Raw genomic sequence first — 23,720 nt, forward strand, 5'->3', positions numbered from 1 at the left:
TAGTACACCTTCAAAATATCATCCTACGTTGTGTCGGTTTTTGCTTTTGTATTCTTCATTTTATATGTAAAGCCGATTAGATCACTATTGATCCAACGTATACCAGAAGGATCATCGTTCCGGTTGCTTGCTTAAACATTTTATGGTAAGAATGAGCTCTTTTTACGAATTAAAAGACGGAAATTAGAAAAAAAAAAGTTATCGAAACATGAGATACAATTCTTCGTTCCAGTTTAAATCTATAATGCGACCACGCGGGTGGGCTCTTCAAGTCTATACCTTGTCAGCGGTCAGCATGAAAGTTAATCAGATGCCGTAAATTATTGAGTCTGTAAGTCTCACTGTTTTCGGGGAGGGGAAGGGGGAGGGCGTAATAAAACAGGCGTAATAATAAATGAGTAATCGAAAAATTATAAAATCAATTTAATCCCCACTCTAACCTATCGCTGTTTACACAATCTGCTCAAGTTTCTCTTTATTACTGTCGACTCTCTTTGATTTAATGAAAACTCTCCTGCAAAGTGGTTCCCTGAGAGAGGTACTTTGTTATAACATTAATGATGTTTTGAAAAGACAAAAGAACATCTGCTGAACTTGTCCCCACTGTTCCAAAGAAAGAAGTCATCCTAGTCTTGCCTTTTTGAGGTTTACCAAAGCGAAGCCCTTACGCGACGTGTTAAATCTTGTATCAGTAGGTTTTATGGATTTGTCAATCTTAGGAACCTTATACAGGGTTATTTTTCAAAGTATTTGCTGGATTAAGTCTTTCTTTCCATACAAAGATCGGTTCAGTCGCTCTCAAAGATCAAAACTAGTGTATAAGGCTAGTTTTTAGGACTGTGATTGCTTCTGTGTCGGTAAAACAAAACAACGATTGCATGACAGGAAGACCGAGCATTTCAAAGCTCTAACACAAGATCGTCACGCCTCCGCTATTGCAGACCATGTCATCTCTACCGGTCACCATTTTGAAATCCTCGCTACTAGAAGGTCCGACTTGCATTATAAAATTAAAGAAACGCTATTGATCAGTGACTTAAAACCCTCACTTAATGAAAACGTTGGCAGTGAGAAGCTTTTTCTTCATTAATTTCTACCGGAAGTATCAACTACCTGAAGTTTCAATTTTTTTTTTTAGCTTGTTACCAGTGCCTCGCTTTATTTTTTAAATTGAAAATTGAAAACTTTTTGTTATAGTTATAACCGTCACTTCTGAAGATGTGTGTTGTAACATATGACAGGTCAAGTTAATACAGTTAAGTTTTTTAGACCATGCATTGTCTATTTGTAATGTTTGTAACCGCTGTTTGTTTTCTTTTCCTTCTGAAATTGAAATGGCCGAAGGGCAAGAATATTTATGTTGTCACGCAATCTTTTGTTGTAGTGAAAAGATTGCGTGACGAGACATTTAAACGTCTGCGTAGGTGTAACTGTCTTAACTGCTGAAACAGACCTGACTTGGTCAGTTTTTGGACGGAATACTTCACTTTGTGGACTGGACTGGACTGGACTGGACTGGACTGGTCTGGACTGGTCTGGACTGGTCTGGACTTGTACAACGCGGACTAGTCTTTATTTAAACAATCATTTCCCATCGAAAGGTGCGTAATTCAAGGTAAAAGCCCCTCACGTGATACCTTGCGTGACGGAAAGAGAGCGACGACAAACGAGCAATCGATTTTCCAAAGGCTTGCTCTTATGGTCTAATGTGACTGTGATCTGTAAGATCGTGACACCATATGATAATCATGTTTCTGTTGACTTTTTATTTTAGATGTTTCTGTTTCTCTTGTCAAGGATAATTTGAATAATTTGAAGTTCTTCGGATGAGAGATGATGGTTCCAATCGATAATAGCTGGAAAGAAAAAAAGCTGTTGAAATTGTTGCTGAAAGGAAATCGTTGCTTTCTCAGAATATAAAAGTGAACTTTATAATAAAGGTGAAAGCTCCTCACGTGGCACCTTGCGTGACGGAAAGCAAGCGACGGAATAAAGTATGGAAAACAGAAATATTGTTAGAAAACTATTTTTGGCTGTCTACATTAAGTTTATAATTTGACCATTTGATGCGAACAAATTAACTATCACTTATTTAATAAAACGCAAGATTTGTTTGGATGGAATGAATATAATGTTACTTCGTGAATCCATAGTTTTAAAAGCCCGGCAAACATCAAAGGAACAAACAAAGATGCCAAGATTTATGCTGGAAGGTCCACGACCGGGCACAATCTTTTGGGTTTCCTTCATACACTATATGAGTTACGTAATCAAAACATTTCTTTGGTTAGTTCCTCGGTCAGTAGTAAAACAACTATTGTGTTTTGTGCACGGTCAAGGCCAAAAAAAAAAAAAAAAAAGAACGAAAACATACAACAAAGAACTTTGTCGAGTTTCATAACCATTCCCTTCTATTATGATGATGGCTCTAAGCTAAGTATGCTAGAAGTATACAGTTGATTAGTATTTGAAGGATGAGAGATGATGGTTTAACCAACAACAACCATTCTATTCTGCAACTTTGGATGGAAGATGATTGTTTAAATTAAGACTAGTCCGCGTTTTACAAGTCCGCGCGAGTTTACGTACTAGTCCTCGTTTTACAAGTCCGCGTTTTACAAGTCCGCGTATTACAAGTCCACGTTTTACAAGTTCGCGTTTTGTAAGTCTGCGTTTTACTACTCCGCTTTCTACAAGTCCGCGTTTCACAAGTCGGCGTTTTTCAAGTCGGCGTTTTACAAGTCCACGTTTTTTTACAAGTCCCCGCTTTACAAGACATCGTTTTGCAAGTCCTCGTTTTACAATTCCAGTCTAGTCCAGTGACTCCAATCCAGTCTGCGAAAACCGTTTTGGCCATTTGGACTTTCAAAAGACCAATCTATTTGCTAGAATACCAACTATTAACTAGCAATCATTCACTTAATTTCGCACTATCATTATCATTTTTATTAATGGTTCCTCGTCGCGCTCTTGTCAAAAGGTTTTTAAAACCTGGGTGTTTCGAATTCGGGACGTTCCGGTGTCCCAGCCTTTTCCGTTCTTCCTAATTTTAGTACATGTCCACTGATAAATAATTACTGTTACGTATCCGGCTTGCATCGATAGGCTCACGTTTGACATCTCAGACAAATAACCGGAAGCAACGGCGGATTTTCAGGGGCGGTATAAAAGAGTCTTTGGCAACGCTCTTCCTTCCCTGCACTCGTTACTTGAGCTGTCAAGAGAGATACTGGAACGGCTTTGAAAAAAGCATTTAGGTCGACATGGAACTTAAAGACGCGAAAGTTGTATTTTTACTCTTTTGCTTGGTACCAGGTAAGTGCTGACAACAGATATTAAACATTTTATTGTTATTTCTTGCATGTCACGGTTTAAATGAGCCATCGGCGGTGAGTTGACATTTGCAACCAATGACTTAGATACGAAAGCATCCGGAATTGAGCTACGCCACCATAATAAGAATTGTGTTACTTTGTTTGATTGTTGTTGTTGCACACTCATCAGTTTAAGGATGTCTCACCGCATGATATGCCATTTCTTTCCCTACTGTTCGAAACATTGTTTAGTAGTAAGTCGTTTAATACACTGTCGTTAACTATTAAAAGACTGAATAAGTCTAGCTAAGTCTGGATAATCAATCGCTATTTCCTCAGAACTAAAGTCCGTGGAATGAGTTAATGGACTTCTGTGATTAACGTGTGTTACTTTCCGGTAATTTGTTTGTATGGGACCTTGTCGTTTGCATTAATTGTACTCCTCAGCTCATCCATTAAAGAGTAGAAACCCCGGGTAGAAACTGCATGCTTCCTTATCAAAGGTCATACTATCAGGGACGTCGCCATCTTCGTCCCTGACTGTCCACCAAAATAGGACGATTCAGTATTCCAAAACCCCTTATCAAGTTTATAAGGTCCATAGCTGAGGCGTGAGCCGAAATTTGCCCTCACAATATCAATCACTATTGCTCTATCTCAGTAAAGATTCACTTTTAGTCCTGGAATGTGTCAATATTTTACGGACATTGTAGTCCTTGGCTGCGGGTCGCCGTTATTCAGATGTGACATATACGTGCAAACGGTATCCGGTCATGAGCCATCGTTTTGGGTCCACAAAGGATTGCCATTCTTTGTTTCCGGGTTGTTTGTGATATACAGATTTCGGGTACTCTGCGATATTAAAGATATGCGGAACTGATCTAGCGAAGATTGATTGACTCAAAACTCTAGACCCTAGTGCAAAGCAGATGAAATCTGTAGAATATCAGAGAGCGAGCACGTTCGCTCAAATGAAGTTCGTAGGACAGGAGAAATTTTCTGTTTCAGTGAAGACAGTGAACGGAGTGATTCAAGTGTAATAAGAGACATAAGGTCAAGGGAGATGAAAACCCAAAGATCTCAAACGAACAGAGTAAACGCGCAACCTGTAAAGAATTTGGAAGCAGCGGCACCGAGTACGAGCACACAAAGCCGAAAGAACTATATGTCTGTCTTGAGTTTGAAATGTGGTAGGCTGTCACATTTTGCGGCTTAATGTCGAGGTAAAAATGGAGATAGTGGAGATAACGACGGCAGATCACTAAGAGCTGTGCGCAGCGTTGACAGCGAGAATGACTCCCATCTCTTGACCCTCAATTCTGTCAATTGCCGTAAATCCTCGAATTAGCGCCCGCGGCGCGTAATCGAGAGGGACGCTTTTTCGAGGGGGGACGGGGCGGGGCGGGGGCGCTTATTTAGTTTTTCCCAAATCGTGGTCTGACATGATCGTTTTTTTTTTTTAATACATCATCTGCGCGTAAACAAGAACATAAGCTGTTTATTGACATAAAAAGCTGATCCTAAAGTTTAAATCGCGGCACCGTTAGTACTAAACGTGTTCAATGTGTTCACTTAACTTAAGGCGGGACTTAACCTAAAATTTAAAAACACATCATGTTTCAAACATTTTCTCGTGGCTAAGAGTTAACTCCAAACCATGGCAAAGTTTACATTTTTAAAAAGCTCAAAAAGCAAAGATTATGAAAAAATATTTGTGTACCCTATAACTGTATTGTAACCTGACACCCGCTGATTAAATCTGCCACCCGCTGGGGAATGCCAGGGCTTACTCGAGAAAAGATAACTCCTACAAGAACTGATCAAAAGGAATAATTTTGACATTTTTCAAAAGAAGATAAACAGCTTGCTGGGATAAGCATAGAGATTTTTGAAAAGTTAAAAACACGTGAAATGATGACCAGTTAAATCTGATATAGTAAATCTAGCTTACGTTTCAATACATAACTTTGACAGAATGCACTGGATGGAAACGTTTTATGCTTATCCCACAGAACGTACTCAAAGCAACAAATCCTGAAAAGTTTAGCTCAATTGAATAAATCCTTCTCAAGATATCTTTTCTAGAAGGCCAAAATAACTCGTTTTGAGAAAACGAGCTTTAAACTTACAGTAACAGTACTTGTCAAAATAAAACTTCAATATCTTAAGATTCGAGTTCCGTGAAAAACAAAACTTCGAATTTCTTTCAGAATTCTAGGTTAAGTCCCGCCTTAACGTGCTCTGAAAAACTGAACTTGAATGTACAAATCTAATACTACATGGCGAAAACTATACATCCTTTGTTGTCTCATTACTCGTCCACAAAATGGGGTGGGAGGGGAGGGGCGCTTATTTTAAATTTCGGTCGATAGGAGGGGGGCTTATTCGAAGGGGCGCTTATTTGATGGGGGGGGGGGGGGGGGCAATTCGAGGATTTACGGTATCTGCGATTTCAGCCAGACACGGAAGCGCAAATACTGCAACGTTCTAACAATTAGCACGTACAAAAAGCCACAAAATTACAAACTAGTCAAACTGGAACACGCGACATTTCCGCCTTCGTATTAAATGGAGGCTCAAAACTGACAGCTGTGGGACGCATATGGCGGAACGAATTCAACTGATGATGAACTTTAAAAAAAATTAAAACAACGTGATCTGACCCCTCTATACACCTGTGTGGGTATGAAGGACGTAACGAACAAACAAACCACGAACGGGGAATTCATTGGTTTGTGTTTTCCCGAAGCATATCAATGGCAAAAAGCTATACCCATCACTTGACGACCACTGATCAAGAAATATCCACACGTGATGGAGAAAGCCAGCTGGCCATGGCGGAAAAATTTTCAGAGTTGACAGTATCGGGGATTCTGTACAGCATGTACTTCGTCATGTACCTGTAGAAGCGACAAAGTACATAGACCTCTTAGAGAACCTCAAAAAAACCAAGATGTTATCACACCTGACTTCGCCCGCGTTCCTGCACGGTTTTCTCCCAAGCCTTCACGGTGAAGTAGCACGTGACCCAAAAGGGATTGGTCGCGGCGAAATATCGAGGCCTAACTAGAAAACTGAATGATAAACTCTATGGTTGCCGTACCCTAGAGAAATGGGAATTTACACATACCGTCTGCACCCGAGCTAGAGACCTAGTGTTTCATCCATCTCGAGCATTATCCTCTACTGGCGATTGAAGACATCGTTAACTGACTAGATGGTGCGGAATTGGTTTTGCGCAAGGGATTCTGCCACGTGACTTATGGTTGGCTCGCTATGAGAAGCCGGGCTTGTTCGGTTACCGAGATGCCAGTAACGGCCAAAATGGCATTATTTTTCCCTTGTATATATTTCCAATTCAGAAGTATGGGAATTAGCTTTACAAGTAGGGTTACCAGAGTCAACAAGGTTACAACAGTTGCGAACGATACAACCTTATTTGGCCAGCACGGTTACCAGGCTCATATGAAGAGGTTCCACATTCGCTTAAAAGTTTGTGCCGGACGTACAGTGGTCGAAATCAGTAGCTTCTATTTTAAAATAGTTCTATTGTTCGCATTTAGACTTTTGTGGAGACGTTCGTACGAAAATCGTCTTATTGTGGTCAGATATCGAGAAGTTGCGTCTGAAATGCAAATTAAAGACCAAATCAGAAACATTACCGATATAAAAATTCCGTATCCGTAAGGCCAGGGAAGCTTTTTTTAATTCAAAAAGGCAGAATAACTGATCCCGATGGTCCGAACATCCGCGAAGAAACATATTAATTGTTTCCTTTTATTATGTCATTTCATTATTTTATTCTACCATATGCTTATCTTTAATTTACACTGTCAATAAGTTTTACGTATTTCCAGTATTACGAAAATATGCTTCATAAAAACACGTCCCGTACTCGCTCGTTTCCCTAGTTGCTGACGATAATGTTTCCATTGCCGTCTATTGATAAGCCGGAGGGGAAATTAAGTTGCACATCAGCTGAGCCGCCAGAGCCGAATGTAAAGCAGAATTTTCCTGTTCTGTGATAATACATTTGGATGCGGTGGTTTCCATAATCAGACACGAAAAGACGATTATTTTTGCTGTAAGCCACTCCATCAGGCAAAGTAAACTAAACTCGCCTTTCTCTTTTCCACTTCGGCCGATCGTTTCCTGGAATGCACCATATTCGTTTAAAATTACATTAAATAGTTATATCCTTGGTCGCACAGAGCAATTTGCCCTCCAGGTCTGATTTTGTGAAGGTGAATTAATCAACATGACACGAGCGTGGGACAAAGAAAAATTCTGAGTCCCCGACAGGAATCGAACCCATGACCTCCCGAACACCAGGCGGGCGCTCTATCCACTGAGCTACGAGAACTCATGGGGACTGAGGGAGTGAAGGTCATTAAACTGAGTTCATATATGACAGGTGTCCTGCATACTGCTAGGATCAACGCTATCGAAGTCATCGTGAGTAGTGATAAGTTAACGAAGATGGTGAATTTTAAGCTCGGTGTTCGGGAGGTCATGGGTTCGATTCCTGTCGGGGACTCGATCAGAATTTTTTTTTGTCCCACGCTCGTGTCACGTTGATTAATTCACCTTCACATTTCATTACCGAGCTTAAAATTCACCATCTTCATTAACTTAGGTCTGATTTTGTTGTTAACAATAGGTAAATTCTCAACCAATAAAAAATTACATTAAATCAACACTCCATCGAATGGAGAATTAAAACTTAATTTAACGAGGTATTGATATTTCATCATCAGGCAGGGAAATCCCATCAGTGATTATCGTGAAGTCGGTATTTTCAAAAGCTCCGTTTCCAAAATGCACGCGGCATTCTGGGCGATGCGAGACCGCCCAAATAAAGCTGCGTTTTCAAATTACTCCGGAGTAGTGTGGACGATGCGTTGACGATTTGCCAAATGCATCTTAAAATCTTTTTCAAAATTCCAGTTCGACCCGGAAACACGGGAACGAACAGTGGAGGTGCATTGGTAATTCCATTTTCTTTCTTTTCATTTTCATTCTTCTTCCTTCCTTCCTGCTTTCTTTTTCTCGTTCTCTCTTTCTATTTCTGAAAGTGTCCAGTTGCGTTTAATTTCCCATACATTTGTCTGCAATTTTCTTGCTAACTTCTACGAAGCAATTAAGTTTGCTCAACTTCAGGGAAAAAATCATAGACAAATAAATGGAAAATTTAAAACAGGACTGGACACTTTCTTTCGCATCCCCCAAATTTGGTCAATGCAATTCTTTACTTTGCCACTCATAAATTGCTCAGAATTCCATGCTAACTTTTTTTTTGCCTTTGGACTCACGTACATACCTCTTACTAACCGAGTTCGAGGTCCGTACTGTAAGTTACGGACCGAGATTTTCCCCCATAAATCGAAGGGGATCCGTAAATAAATCGAGGATCCGTAACTTACAGTACGGATCGAGAAGACGAGGTTAGTAAGATATTTATTACATCTCTACTGTGTCTCTGACGGGTTCGAAAACGATTTGTATTCGCGCGGACTCGGAAATGCTTCAAATTTCTGACGCACCTCGAAAGCAAAACGAGTCAGTTTGAAACTGTTTAACATAATTTAGGGTATAAGAAGTTTTTAAACTTTCACATGCTATAAAAGTTAAGAACACTTGGTGATAAATCACGAAACAGTTTGGCAACAAAACCAACTTTAAATTTTAGCGGGCCGTATAGGAGAGTGCTGCCCGCTAAATTGTCCAATCACAGCGCGCGTACTAACTGAGAGGTTACTTCTGAGAGATTATTACGAACTGAGAGATTATTTCTGTTATTTCTGGCTTGTGTTACCTGCCCGTCTACATTGCTTCTAAAATGGTGTCGAGGTCTATTTTAGTGAGATGAAAGCACCATGCCATGCATTTCTCCTTTTTTCCGGAGAAATCTAAGAATTTTTTCTTACTATAAATTAAGGCGGGAGTCTACCTGAATTCAAGTGAAGTTTTTGGAAGTTTAAAGAGGCTGAATTGGGTCAGCTGCCAAAATGTAAATTAACATTTTTGTTGACGAATAACACGGATGAAACAACGTGGATCGAAATTGATGGCCTCGAAAGGAAAAAAAAGTTCAGGAACACCACCGGTCAGCGGATTTTGCCGAACCTTGCGAATGAGAAAGTCACGCTACGATTCGTAACGGTCACGCGATCACGCTATTATAACCGGGGCAACTACAATGGGTGACAACTTTATTACCCGATTTTTGAATTAGTTGGTACCAAATTTGCAAGATATCAAGGCAGTTGAATTCTTCGTTGCGTGGTCCCTCGCATTTAGATGTTTTTAATCCAAATTATTCGGCTCATATGCCCGGATCTGTCATGTCGCTAAAGCGCCATGAATGATAATGAGATGTGTTGAATATACACACCAGCTGAACTGCGCCAGCTGCCAAAATGTGAATTAGCATTTTTGTTGACGAATAACACGGATGAAACAGCGTGGAACGAAATTGATGGCCTGCAGCAGGAAACAAACAGGAAAAAATGATTGGAAGTGCGTCATACAGATCCTTTCTTCTTTGCCGAAACTGATTTCGCCGGCCTATTGAAATCGACAAACAAATGTTGTAAGTGCATGCATTCACGCAACTGAATTTGGAGTTTTCTTTTATTGCGTGCAAGAGAATGGAATTAATCTGTAACTCTAACAGGCAGAGAAAATGATACAAGTGAAGCCCCGTCCAATAACGCATAAAGAATCGTACAAACTGCGTTGGTTAGAAACTGAAGGAACACAGCTGGATCTGTCGGGAATCGCTGTCAGTTCTGAAGGAGAAATCGCTGTGTGCGACCAGGGATGTAACCGTTTAATAATTCTGAGCAAAGATGGTGCATTCAAGGAGGCGATCGGCGGAAGCGGAAGAAAGAGAGGCGAGTTCATTTTGCCTGATGGAGTAGCTTACAGCAAAAATAATCATCTTTTCGTGTCTGATTATGGAAACCACCGCATCCAAATGTATGATCACAGAACAGGAAAATTCTGCTTTACATTCGGCACTGGCGGCTCAGCTGATGGCCAACTTAATTTCCCATCCGGCTTATCAATAGACAACAATGGAAACATAATCGTTAGCGACTGGGGAAACAAGCGAGTACAGGTTTTCGACGAGCGCGGCCATTTTAAGTTCAAGTTTTCAAGTCACGCTACATCCTGCCACAAGTCAGCACTAGGATGCCATGACTCGCGATCGGGCTTGATGGAACCGCAACACTGCATTGCGTTTAAAAACTCATTCTTTGTGTCTGACAGTAACGAAAACTGTGTTAAAGTGTTTGACGAAAGCGGGACATTTCTGTACAACTTTGGCCGCATGGATTCACCTCAAGGACTCCTGATCACTGAGCGTGAGATCTTGTGTATTTGTGATTCCAACAGCAACTGTATTAATGTCTATTATCTTGATGGCAATTTTATAACTAATTTCCCCAGTTTGAACTGGCCAATGTACGTTGCTAAAGGGAAAAACGACGGGGAGGTTTTTGTAACCGAGAGGGGCGCTTGCCAAGTGACTGTCTTGAAATTGCCTTAAATTTGGCGCGATGCCCTGCTTAATGGACTGATAGGTTAGTAAGTGTTAATAATTTACACTTTTGCATTTAGTTTATATAATACACCAAGAGTTTTGCAAATTATGTAAAGCACCTTCGCAGCATTTTGGTGAGGCGAAAGCCTCAAACACGTTACTTCTCTCCTTTTTTCCCAGAGAAATGTAAAAATTTTGTTTTTATAATGCCGGTAACTTAACAACTAGCTGTAACTGAAGAAACGTTTTTGTTTCGTTTGTAAAAAAATAATAATGATAAAATAAATGCCAAGAAATTAGGAACTAAATGGGCTATTGAACACTGTAAGAATCGGACCATGCTGAATTGACTAAAAAAATGATAAATACAATAAGCAGGGTGCAGCTGTTCAAAGGTTGGTTAACACTCTCCACTGACCAAATCGCTAGCCAGTGAATAAGCGCTTACAAAACAAACTATGCTATCCGCTGGATAGTAATTTATCCGGTAGATAGCAATGTTCGCCAATGTTCTACTGAAACCGGGTGTATAACGAACATAGCAAAACAGTGGCCATGCACGTGCGTTATAAATATCTGCATATTTCTTAGCTGTCCTCTGTAAAACAACAACATGAAATGACCAAGTTCTGGGTATTTTGGAGAACGGTAACGACTACAGCCAGGTTTTCGTATCTCCTCTTGGAAAAAGACACCTGTAGTTATATATATATATTTAGCTTTAGTAAGTTTTAAGACCGATAGGCACACACAACAGTTCTAGCTATATATAATTTTTTTGTAGACGCAGTGTTTGGCGTCCCTAAAAAGATTTATCCCAACATTTTAGAGCGTTTTAGGGGATATTGAGTTGCAGCCTTTTAGTGGACAAATGAAAGACATAAATTATGTGCAAAAGGCTATTTACATTAACGTTTAATATTACTGAACAACACCTGTTCTCTTGCTCCAAATCATTTTTATGTTTATTAAATAAAGCAAGCATTTTCTAGCAGTTGTTTCTATTTCACGAAAAAAAAAATTAGAAAGTTGAGAGAATCCTATGGTTCTTGTTGTTGTTGTTGTTTTAAAGATAGCAATTAACGGTTTCCAATTGACTGTTATGTCACGCAACTATTTTTACGAAGTCACTTCTCAAGTTTCAATATAAGATCTAGACTTCAGCGAATGTTATAGTCATTATACAAAACAAGCAAAATCTAAAGCATTCTACACAATCCTGCGTCACCATAAAGGCGAAACCAATTTGGAGAAAAGTTCTGTATTGACGTGATGAGGTTTTCCAAGAAAAAGGCTGTAATTGTTTTGTTTTGCTTTGCTTCAGGTAAGAAGTCAGTTTTCTGGGCTTGAATTGAAAAACACAGAAATAACATGTCTAGAACTGCATGAAGAGTCCGGCATTAGAAAAAATAAACATTGTCATATTGCTAATTTAATACGCGCAATATTGAAGCAATGTAGTGCACATGTTTTGCAAGCATAACTTACATTTTACAGAGATATTGGGCAACAATTTTGTATTGTTAAAGAAATGTCTTAAGCTCGACAACTCAAATATCTGGCCACATTAACAAATCACTCAGTTCCCTGAGCATTCCACAATCGTCCCGATTTGCACACTGTCTGCGTGATATGAAATTCCGCATTCTACTGCAAGCTGCTTTGGATCTGACCGCTGTGAAAGAAAAATGAGATTTCCATTCGGGTACTGTGGCTTGAATGAGAATTCGGTGAGCTCTAGTCTCGACATAAGCTTCTTTTAATTATTGAACGAAAAAAAGAAAAAAAGGCAAGGTGTAATATTTTCGTCGTGGCCTAGCGGATGTACAGAAAAGTGCATTTGCATACGTCACAGCTCAGTTTAGAATACAGTAAAACCCGGGTGTAAGAAACTATATTTTTTGAAGTCTGGCAAAACAGGTTCTTGTATTTTGGGGTAGTTATTGGCAATTTAGGCTAAGTAGATTCTTAAATAGGTACTTAATTTCTATGAAGGAGATATAGTTGTTGATTACCAGAAAAATAAATAAACTTGGGTTTGGTCACCAAATATACAACATTTATGCACACCTGTATTAGGTATTTTCTTGTTATATAAATTTACAATCTTAAAGTCACACTCCTTGGTCAAAATATCTCTCATGATTTTTAACTATAACCCACATATTACACCCATGCTGGGTCAAAATTTCGCCTTATTTGCATATGGTAACTGCAGAGACTTACCCGTGTTTTAAAAGTTTTATTCCTATGAAAAGTCAATTTCGAGAAAAAATACGGCACTTTCCGTTGAGAAATTTCCGTCTCTTGTACTATCCAGGAATGCGATAATGTTGCGAATTTCCGCTGTCTTACCTGTTAAGTGGTCTCTTACGGAAGGTTAAAAACAAAAGGAAATTTCGAACTTTAGGCTCTGAAAGTGGTCGCGGTCGCTGACGAGAGGTGGTCGCTTACAAGAGATTCTTAATATAGTGATTGTCTTGAAAACTTTTGGTATTTTGGAAAACTGGTCGCCGCGGAGAGTTGAGGTGGTCGCAACCGGAGGTTCGGCTGTAGGTTCTTACAGACGGGTTTTTACTCTCTTGTCTCAAGACTTGCTTTAATTTGGACTTAAAGTACTTCAGTTTAACCGGTTCCAGGTTAAGGAAGGGAGAGCTTTTATTTAGTCGCTTCTTCCAGCAGCAGCTACGTGTTATTCTGTCGACAAAACCATGGACATACTTAATATAATTAGAGAGTTTCATTTCCTTATTATAAATAAATAATTAGCTGCTTCCTATATTTTGAGGGAATCAACACTAGTTTATTGAGAAAACAGCGACACGTTAGTCTCAGTTCAACTAGCAAACAATATACTCTTAGCTCTTTGCGAGTGTGTAACAGCAGGCAGCAGCTGTAGAATGGTAAAATGAAAGACTCGTGTTTTTCCACCCTTTCTGTAGCCTGTTTTACATGGCCACTAACCAGGGGGAATATATTATGCTATAATTTATCGTGAAAACAGGAAGTACTAAACCTTAAGTAAACAGTGCTTCGAAATCTTTTAACTTTATCTATTTATTATTTTTGTTAGCGAAGGTTTAGGATGGGATTGTGTGTGTTTTCAGTTTGAGGAATCTAATAAACCAATCGATATCTGAAATAGAAAAGTCTGTTCAATTATGCCGCATTAATACGTTTGTCAAACAGCACAAATGAAACATCTTTTGTGATTGCATAAAAGCATACGTGTATTAAGAAATCTGCACGCAAATCAAATATTTTCAAATATATTTTTCCTGGCTTTAAAATTGTTATTTTGCCGAGTTTACCTTCGGCCTTCGAGGTAGCCTGCATAGCAGGCATATAAAGGGGAGGGAGGAGGAGGAAGAGAATTCGGGGAAGGGAACGCTTGCAACAAGAGCCGCTTCTTTTGCATCTCCGCCAACTGTTTTACGGGAATCGGATTAACAGAGCTGTCAGTTCAATTACCAATCAGAATAAGGCGCGCGCGTTTCTGCATGACTGACTTTACGCTGGAAGGTGTGAAAAAATATTCATAGCAGCGAGCATTGTGAGAAAATCTTCAAGCCATGTAATGTCAGCAACTCCCACAAAGGTTTGTAAAAGAGGAAGAAAACCAAAGATAGACATTCAAAAAAACAGCAGCTGCAGATTTTGTGGAGTAAACTTTACTTCTGGAGGAGGAAGAGCGTCATTTGAAAATCTATTTTCGCCGTCGGGCAGAGAAGAAAGTTTAGGGCAACAAACATTTGATATACGAGGCTTTTGCCGTATCCTGTGGGCAACACCGCCAATACATCTTTTCCATCTAGAAGAGATTTTACTGCAACTTCTTGCTTCAGTTTTAGCTTGAATTTACTACGAGCGACGACTTTCAAATCAGCCAAACCCGTCACAAACCCGTCATATTGTCCGATTAACCAAGCAGAATTTTGCGGCCGCCAGCGACCGCAGAAATGAACCAATAGGGGTCTTTATAGCAGGCGTTCCTTTTTCCCCTCTCCCCGCTACTCCTCCGTTTTTTCCCCGAATTCTCTTTCTCCTCCCCCACCCCCTCCCCTTTATACGCCTGCTACGCAGGCTATTTTGGAGGTAATTTTGTACACTGCGAGAAACACTCTTTGTACGATGGCATAACTCCTCCTAAACTTACACCTCGAAGGCTCAGTTTCCAGCCCGTTATTCGTGTCTCGATCGTCTAATTCTATTCAATGATATGAGTTTCATTTTAACAGTGTGGGTAAGTGTGGAGTCGATGACAGAGACCCAGTCCCTGCGTTCGATACTGAACCACTTCAACAGCACAAGAAATGTCTACATCGACCCCGTGGCCAAACAAAGGGCACGTGATTACATCGTGAAATCGTTCATGGATAACGGACTGCACACATGGACTGAAGAATTCCCTAGCAACCAAAAGAAGGTAAACGCAAAACGTGTTTCTTATAGTCTGCCGAGGAAAACAAACGAACAGGAAAATAAACAGTTTTTTTCTTCGCAAGTTCATGCAGTTCTTCCTCCGCTAGACAGACATCTTAGAATTGATCCCAAAAAAATTAATCATACTGGCCACTCTCGCAAGCGCCTGCTACATTCTCTGGGTACCAGAGGTTTTTCTTGCCCGTTTTCCGGTGTTATTGTGACCCGCGCGAAAAATGAGGTTTTTCTCGCGGCTTCACCGCTTGTGCCGGCGTCCCCACCGAAGCGAAGCGAAGTATTTCCGTCCACAGCGCGTGAGAAAAAAACCTCTGGTACCCAGGGTACCTGTTATACAGCCAGTCCAAAGAAAAAAGTATGACCGTATAGCGCTGAACCTGGTAAAACTGAAAAAGTTTATTCGACTGGTGTGCACGTGTTCTTTATTTTAGACTACAACGAAGCGGAATTACACGCCAGTGCGTGCACGCCTCCAGGTGAATTTAACACGCACTGACGCGCCTCGTTGCATGGCCTTCGCGCTCTTTCTGTAAATGGTCTCGAAGGTTTGGATAAGTTGAGTCTCCCGCCTTTTATCATACCTTGTTAGGTTTGCAACAAAACGAACCAGCTGCTCTATCACAAATCATGTTAAACTTCTTGCTTTATTAGTACCCAGGAGTGAACGTAGTTGGCCGTCTGCCAGGTCGCTTCACCGGAACTAGTGATGATAAAATGGTTTTGATTGGTTCCCACTATGACACAGTTCAGACTACTCCTGGTGTGGATGACAATGGCTCCGGAATGACGGCTTTACTGCAGGCTCTTAAGCTCTTCACCAATCCAGGTCAGCAGCTTAATGAGTGCAGTCATGGGAACAGAAGGTTTCCTTAGTCGTATATTGTAATCGTATTGTACTCGCGTTTAATTGTATTATTGAATCGAACTAAAAGCGATTGCTGTAGTAATACTCGCGGGACGTGAAAAAGATTGTTGATTCCATTATGGGTTTGTTACCATCATCAGAAATTTCCATGTCAGAGGGTTAACTATTTAACCTGCAAGTGGTTTTTCTAAACCTGTATTCCGCGCAGGTTTCAATTGCAAACGTAATGCGAGGTAAAAAATTACATGACTCGCAGCATCCACAGAAAAATGGGATGGATTTTTTTAAGCGAGGCAGAATAGAGTTCCTGGAGCATAGGTGAGAGTAAGGCCGTGACTCGGACGATTTAATTACCTGGGTTTTGCACTGACCGATTTAATTATAAGTCAATGCACGAATATTTCCGTGGAATTAAAAGAAATGCTACCATTATTGTACGTACTATTCTCCGAGATCCTCCATCACGAAGCTGGTAAGCCAAACCAGGAGCCCATCATTAGGAGAGTGCAACTATCCCATATTCCTATAACGGCGTTTTCACAGACCGATCTATTTTTATTTTGAATTTACCGCGTCTTCAGACCCCTGCAGGAACCTCAGTGACCAAACACAAGCACGGACTTAATTTTTAACTGACGTCGTCATTTCCACCGGGAGATTAAAAGAAAAAAAGCCATTTTTCTCCTTATCGATATATGCGCTCATGAAGCCGAACGGAACTGACCTATTTTGTGGGGAAAGAAGGGCTTAGTACGGTTGTTGCACTCCCCTGGTGATGGGCTCCTGGCAAAACATCGCTTGCACTATTATTTCATGACTGTTTTATGACTATTATGACCATTACTTTATGACTATTCTAACGAATATTTTCCAAACAAAATTCGTGTTTTCTCGATAGCAATAGCAATTTGTTTCGCTCGTTAGTTAAAACATCAAGCCACTAGTTTGTCGACAATGATATTGACTGTTAATTTTTTTTTTTTTTTGAGTCTTTATCAATTCTTCGACATAACCTGTCAGTAAATATTCGGGCCATTCTTATTTCAAATACGACTAAGACAAGCTTGGCGGCAGTTAAGATGGCGGCTCGCTTGCCATCTAAGATCTCTAAATTAAACGAGGAGTTATAGCAAGCTTAAAACCAGGACGTTAATTATTAACTTTATTGCTAAAACGAACCAAAAGCAGATTCTGTTTAAAAAAACCGAGACATTCTCAACGCTACATGCAAACTTGGGCCACGTGGAGAGGTCTCGGTCAAAAAATGAAAAATATAAACAACAACCATAATAAAAACAAACAAGAACATGAAGAAACACGAACATGAACTGGGCTCGACTCCAGGACTTCCCGGTTAATTAAACAAGCTTTACGTGGGACGCAGTGGCCTCTTGGTTAGCGCGCTCGCCACCGGATCGAGCAGTCTGGACTCGAACCTTGGGCGGTGACATTGTGTTGTGTTCTTAAGCAAGGCACCTCACTCTCACAGTGCCTCTCTCCACCCAGGATGGTGTAGAAATGGGTACCGGCAAATTTAATGCTGAGTCGAAACCCTGCCATGGACTAATATCCTATCCCGGGGAGAGTACAAATATTCCTAGTCGCTTCAAGCTAGAGAAACTGGAGATGAGCGCTTGCCTAATGGGCCACTTGGCTCGTATACAGACTTTACCTTTTACCTACAGGAAGCCGAGGTGTTTTTCTTGAAATTGTTCATGATTTAAGCTAGAAAAATTGATGTCTAAGACGTTTTTGCGACTGTGTGCATTGTCCTTTTTACCTACATTTCTTTTTCAGACAAAGTGAATTGTTCACGTGACCACACTATCCTGTTTGTGGCCTTTGATTTGGAAGAGAAACAACCTAAGTCCGGCTGCTCTGGAAATTGCTCGTGTCCAGGTGGAAAATGCGGTAGCAGCTTCTTCGTCAACAACTTGACACAGCACCTGACCAGCACTGGAGCGGGATTTCAAGGGGCCTTCATTCTAGAAACAATTCTTAACTACAACAACACAAATCATTCCCAGATTTTTCCAGACGGGCTTAAAAATGTTCTAACGCAAGCGTACACAGAAATCTCGCGAAATATATTCAGAGGGGACTTCTTGGCTTTGATTGGGCGAACCGGTGATGACGGAAAGCTTCTCAGTGCGATTTCAAAAACTTTTAAGAAAAATGGCAAGTATTTGTCCGAAGCTTCTTTCTTGATAGATCGTTTTACGAATAATTACTTTCTAATGGCCAATTCCCTCTGTGAGACGTGCCTGCAGGGAATCATGGTAGCCGTATTCATCATCTTAGACTGCATATTTGTTTTGATGAATACAACTACCATGATTCCCTGCAGGCGCGTCTCATAGAGAGAATTGGTCATTTCAGCGTTGACCACACGCTCACTTGCAAATAGAAAACGCTTTGAAAATGCTTTGTCTACTTTTTTATTTAGTGCAGAATGCATTCATTAAAAATCAGCCTTTTTGTTCTCAACAGAAACCTTTAAAGCCATTGAAATTGCCATCCCCTCCCTGTTTAGTGGCAGGCCAAGTTTTTGGCCAGAATTCGTCAGAACTAAGCTGGGAGATTTCTTCCGCTCAGACCATTATTACTTCTGGGATGCCAATCCATCGTTGCCAGCGGTCTTCCTTACCGATTCCGCGAATTTCCGGGGATACATGGTACAGTGTTACCATAAGGATTGTGACGACATGAGTCAAGTGACCCAGGAGATGGTGATGTTTTTGGGGCGAACGTCAGCAAGCATGGTGGAATTGGCCACAAGCATGACAAATGAAGCGTGCCAAATGAAGAAAACCGGTAGAGTTAATATCGTGTTTAGACCACGAGTAGTCTCTCTTTCGCTTAGTCCGTCGAGCAAGACGGAAAATAAACAGCGAGGAAAAAAATGGCCGCGGGAAATCCTGGGTTGCGCGAAGAGGGATTACTTGTAGTCTAAATCTTGTGTTATTCTTGAGGTTTTGCCGAGTAGTTTATAAGGTACAGCGCGCAGCTATGTGACACCATATTCGTATTCTCGGTATTGGACTGGAACTAGCTTGCAACCGAGGCTAATGCGGGGAGTCTTTTCAAATGCAAATGACGTTAATCTCTTTGTAATGATATTCCTCGCATTAGCGTTCATTGCAAGCTAGTTCCAGTCCAATACCGGGAATATGGTCTAATGCCACTTTGTTGAGGGTACTAGGGGTAAGGACATAACGAGCAAAATGTGATAATAGACAGCAGAATTGACAGACAGTTTCAAGAGTTAGGGGACACCATCAGCAGAATGTTTGTCTCAAATCTCTCAGATTTGGCTATTGGTTAAATAAGATGAAGAAAGATTTCACTTCACTAAGTTGAGACGTTATTTTGACATTATTTCACAGATGGATGAAAAACAGGTTTTCTTGCATGAAGGGCATAAAAATGTTGATTGTTTTAGATAAAGAGAAAAGAAATATGGTAGCCCTTTTCGCTCTGTATTGCTTTTGAGATGAAATTAACCGGAAAATGGTACTTTTAGAAATCTCAGTACACATGCATACATTAACTTTATTTCAGCCTTGAAGGCTAATTGTGGACACTAAAAAATAATTAAATCGATGAATTAGCGGATCGAAAAATACATATTAAAATTAAATTATCTGCAGCAACGAAAATTTATACACCAGTATAAGTAAGTCAAACATCGAAAATATGTAGTATCCTGTGAACATCAGCATGGCCTCTGAAAATGTTTGATACAATCTTTATTGCTAAATGCATTTTTAGGTGCAGCGAGCTACACATCACATCAAAGAATACATAGATTTTGTTCAGTGAAAATCGCAGTCATTTTGCCAAAAACAAATTTTCATCAATTTTGAAAATGTCGTGGTCTGTGAATACAGCTCGTGGCGTCTCAGCGCTCCTGGTTGAAACACTAAACCAACCGAGAGCGACGAAGAGCGAAAATATTCGCAGAGAAAAAATTTTCTGTTTCTGTTAAAAAAAAACCTCATTATCTTGCGGTACAGGGAAACTTTCTATGACGTTTTATGGCAATGGTGGCTTGAATTCCCAGCAGGGTCTAGAAATAGCCAAACCTGGACAACACAAGGCTGTCACATGCAGTGTCATCATCCTCCACGAAAACATCCACGTAGCGCGCGGGTAGTAATAGGCAGTTTAAGAAAACCATAACGGCAACGGGAACGTCGCTAAACAAAAGACAATGAGCAATACAATGGCTGTGTACGTGAGGTATAATTCTTGGTACATTTCTTTGCCGTCCTCTGCAAAACAACAACTTGAAATGACTCAATTCTGCGTTGTCCGGAGAACGTGAACCACGGCGGCTAATTTTTTTATTTTTATTTCAAGTGTTTCGCCCCATCCCAGGTTCAGTTTCGTGAGAGTTATGACACTGAGAAACAAGGGAAAATGAATTTAGAGTATCGCGGGATTCTTAGGTACAATATAAAATCGGCGTAGCGTCATGGTTTCTTAAACTCCTTAATATATTTGCGAAAGAACTGGGTACCACGTCTAAAATTAATTTAAAGGAATTACCTTGGGGAAAAGGCTTATATGGAGGTTGAATACTAAACGATTTATGAAATACGGGGAGCTGATTTTCAGATTACGATGAACTCTGGCAAAGTGAATGAAATCTTAACAAATTTTGCTCTTATTATTCTTCGACCCTTATATTACGTTAACAGAGTGCGGTGAAGAAAAAACAGCCGATGAGGGAGAAATCCAGACCCCATACTACAACACAAAATATCCTAACAACGTTGACTGCGCATGGACCATCACAAAGGCTGCTGAAGAGAAAGATCTCTGGTTCGGGTTTACAGAGTTCGATCTGGAGGACAGCGTTGACTGTACTGCAGACTATGTTGTTATTCGGGATGGAAAGGATAACAACGCAACGTTGATTGGTAATTACATTTAAATAATAATAATAATAATAATAATAATAATAATAATAATAAAGCATTTGAAAGTGTACCTCACACGTGGATAATAAAGTGCATGGAAATCTATAAGATCTGCCCTCTGACTGTCAACTTTATCGCAGAAAGCATGAAATGTTGGAAGACAACTTTACACCTCAACCACGTTGAAGGGTCAATGACTATCCCCTAGTGCCCCAGGACCATGGTCTGGTCTCGGCCCTAAGGACTCTAAGTAAACATTACGTGAGGACGATAATAATAATAATAATAATAATAATAATAATAATAATAATAATAATAATAAAAACAACAACAAAAACTTTTCCGAGTTTTGGGACGGGCAGTGGATATTGGATCGAGCGGTCCGGATTTTAAACCTGACTCCTGTTCGGCATCCTTGTGTTATGCTCTTGTCGATTCTTGAACAACGTATTTCCACTTACAGAACTCCATACAATATAAATGTAGTTAAGTGCTGAAATGCCGCTAGAAATCGAACCTTCTGGTTTCTTCGGTCCATTGGTTACAAAGCACATTCCGTTTTCATGCTTATCCTTTCTTTAGTTTATATCCATTCCAGTGACTTCATTATAATCCCTTTGCAGGAAAGTATTGTGGGAAGACTTTACCAGAGTCCGTGAAAGCCTCGAACCAGTCCCTGTATATCATGTTTCACTCAGACGAGTTGGACGCTTTCAAAGGTTTCAAAGCAGAGTGGGGTCCATATTATACTGGCCGGAAGACGTCGACACAAGGACCACCTACCATCAAGAGTGCTGCGCATGGTAAGTGTGTTGCTTTGTGAAAAATTGAGATTTAATTGATTTTTGTGGCTAAAGCTGAGCTGAGAAGATCGAAAGAATAGAATGAAACAAGGTAAACAGTCGAAGTGGATCAAGTTCAACTGCTGTCACCAAGAGCGCTGCATCAAGATTTTGCTCGCATGCCTCCAAACATGAGTAGTTTTGGTTTCTGTTGAATTATCTTCAGCGTTGTACCCTATAATAGAGTGGTTTTGTATTGAACGATTGCTAGGAAGTTTTAAAAACAAAATCACTGAACGTAGAGTTCAACTTGTTGGAAAAGCGCGACCTTTTTGAGGGAGTTGGGAAAATTAACTTGTTTCTCGTGAAAAGCAAAGGTGCATGTCAACTGAAAACGATTTTTACAATGGTGTCACTAGGAGGGAAGTAGAGGCAGAGATAAAGGCTGACCACCAAAGCATTACCTTACAGCAACAAAAAAGTTCTTTTATAAAGTTCGACGTTACATTATATAAGCCTTGCATTAATTTACGTTTATATTGTGTTTGTTACGTGACAGATGACCATCCAGTAATGTGGCGCCTCATTGGGTTTCTTGCCTTGACGTCATTGGTGGGCGGCCTGTAAACAACAGAAGCCTCGATTTGCTTTTTCTTGTAGTTTTGAGTTTTAGTTCAAAAAGTTGCTATAGTTAGCGGAAAGGGGCTGGATGTGAGATTTTGAGTGTTTGATTGGCATAAACTATAATTGGTACGTTAAATTGTTTTTAAATTCTTTTTACTAGTGTCTGAAGTAGACTAGCATTTCATCTCCTCAAGGAACTTTACAAAAGGAAAGATATGAAGAGTAAGCAAATTTGTATTAACGTAAGCTGTTGTAAAAATAAGAAAGAAAGATGCTAAACATTACCAAATAAATGCTGGAGTTGAACTTCCAAAAGAAAAGCCCTGTTACTAAGCTTCCCTTTTTTTGTCCATGTTTTCTCCGTTTTCTGTTGTTAAACTTGAATTTGTCGCTGTTGGTGTTCTCCTTTACTGAAAGTGGTAGAGTTCTAAAACTTAGATCCTTGTATCTGGCAGGGAAGACGCAAATTTGAGCACGTGACATCAACACATCTCCACCTTTGTGCTTGTCACCAGTGCCATGCCCAGACCGCAGGTCTTCATTTCCAAGTCATGTCATTGTTCGTTAGCAAGACAATTATAATCCGCCTCAATCAAAACATACCGTAGCTGATTCCTGGAGACCCAAGGGCAGTTTGAACGTAAAATTCAGACTGTAAAAACTCTCTTGACAAAGCCGGCAAAACTGGAAAGGACCTCTGTCTTTGATCTGCTCTTGCGCATTGATCCTAAGCTTCCCCCACACCCAATCTGCTTAGTGATAGACGTTACTACCGCTTCTGTTCAGTAGTCTGACACAGGTCTCCACGGACACCAACCTTTCCAATGACAATCAGAGCCCTTGGTCAATCCGAACCAAGAGTGGGCGTACAGTGAATAGACCGTTCTTTTTATAAAGTAACATTTTATTCAACTGTATGAAAAAACTGAGATACTACGCGCGCTCTCATTGGTCGATAGGTATGTTTAGATGATAGTATGTCAGTAAACACGGTTGTGACGTTTGAGATTCGCGCCTATTCTTTAGAAATATTTTATAAAAGCACAAGTGTACTTTTTCCGTGTTTACATAGTCTCGTCTAAACACTTGGGGGATTGGAAGATTTCTCGAAAGCTATGCAAACCCGAGACGCAGTCGAGGGTTGTTCATGATGCCAGTTTTTCATGATACCAATGTCCCAACACTATTCCAACAGACCAGAAGTTACGGCATTCAGTTTAT

The 23,720-nt window shown here is 40.2% G+C and overlaps 2 protein-coding genes across 3 annotated transcripts; both read left to right on the forward strand.

Annotated features, from left to right (window-relative positions):
• Positions 1 to 3,157: 3,157 nt before the first annotated feature.
• Positions 3,158 to 22,819, forward strand: LOC110050900 (uncharacterized). Of its 2 annotated transcripts, none has more exons than XM_020756877.2 (8): positions 3,158 to 3,315; positions 15,102 to 15,289; positions 15,955 to 16,129; positions 17,966 to 18,346; positions 18,659 to 18,982; positions 20,872 to 21,093; positions 21,717 to 21,896; positions 22,435 to 22,819. In XM_020756877.2, exons 1-8 carry the CDS (start codon positions 3,264 to 3,266, stop codon positions 22,500 to 22,502), a joined length of 1,590 nt encoding a protein of 529 aa, XP_020612536.2. In that variant the 5' UTR covers positions 3,158 to 3,263; the 3' UTR covers positions 22,503 to 22,819. The 2 variants fall into 2 exon arrangements, with proteins under 2 accessions (XP_020612536.2, XP_020612537.2); XM_020756878.2 differs by lacking the exon at positions 3,158 to 3,315 and adding an exon at positions 11,998 to 12,187.
• On the forward strand, positions 9,708 to 11,171 carry LOC149098233 (uncharacterized). Its single transcript, XM_089277637.1, has one exon. It carries the CDS (start codon positions 10,000 to 10,002, stop codon positions 10,867 to 10,869), a length of 870 nt encoding a protein of 289 aa, XP_089133763.1. The 5' UTR covers positions 9,708 to 9,999; the 3' UTR covers positions 10,870 to 11,171.
• Positions 22,820 to 23,720: the final 901 nt, after the last annotated feature.

This window comes from Orbicella faveolata, unplaced genomic scaffold (assembly GCF_042242905.1).
Source record: "Orbicella faveolata isolate gen_17 unplaced genomic scaffold, um_ofav_v1 contig_46, whole genome shotgun sequence".
NCBI classification, from domain to species: domain Eukaryota; kingdom Metazoa; phylum Cnidaria; class Anthozoa; order Scleractinia; family Merulinidae; genus Orbicella; species Orbicella faveolata.

What these genes read in the sequence shown, in the direction of transcription:
- LOC110050900 (XM_020756877.2), top strand. Translation starts at nt 3,264, where the DNA reads ATGGAACTTAAAGACGCGAAAGTTGTATTTTTACTCTTTTGCTTGGTA. An exon ending in GTGCCAAATGAAGAAAACCG is followed by an intron (nt 18,983 to 20,871) that starts GTAGAGTTAATA and finishes TTACGTTAACAG; the next exon opens with AGTGCGGTGAAGAAAAAACA. An exon ending in TAACAACGCAACGTTGATTG is followed by an intron (nt 21,094 to 21,716) that starts GTAATTACATTT and finishes ATCCCTTTGCAG; the next exon opens with GAAAGTATTGTGGGAAGACT.
- LOC149098233 (XM_089277637.1), top strand. Translation starts at nt 10,000, where the DNA reads ATGATACAAGTGAAGCCCCGTCCAATAACGCATAAAGAATCGTACAAA.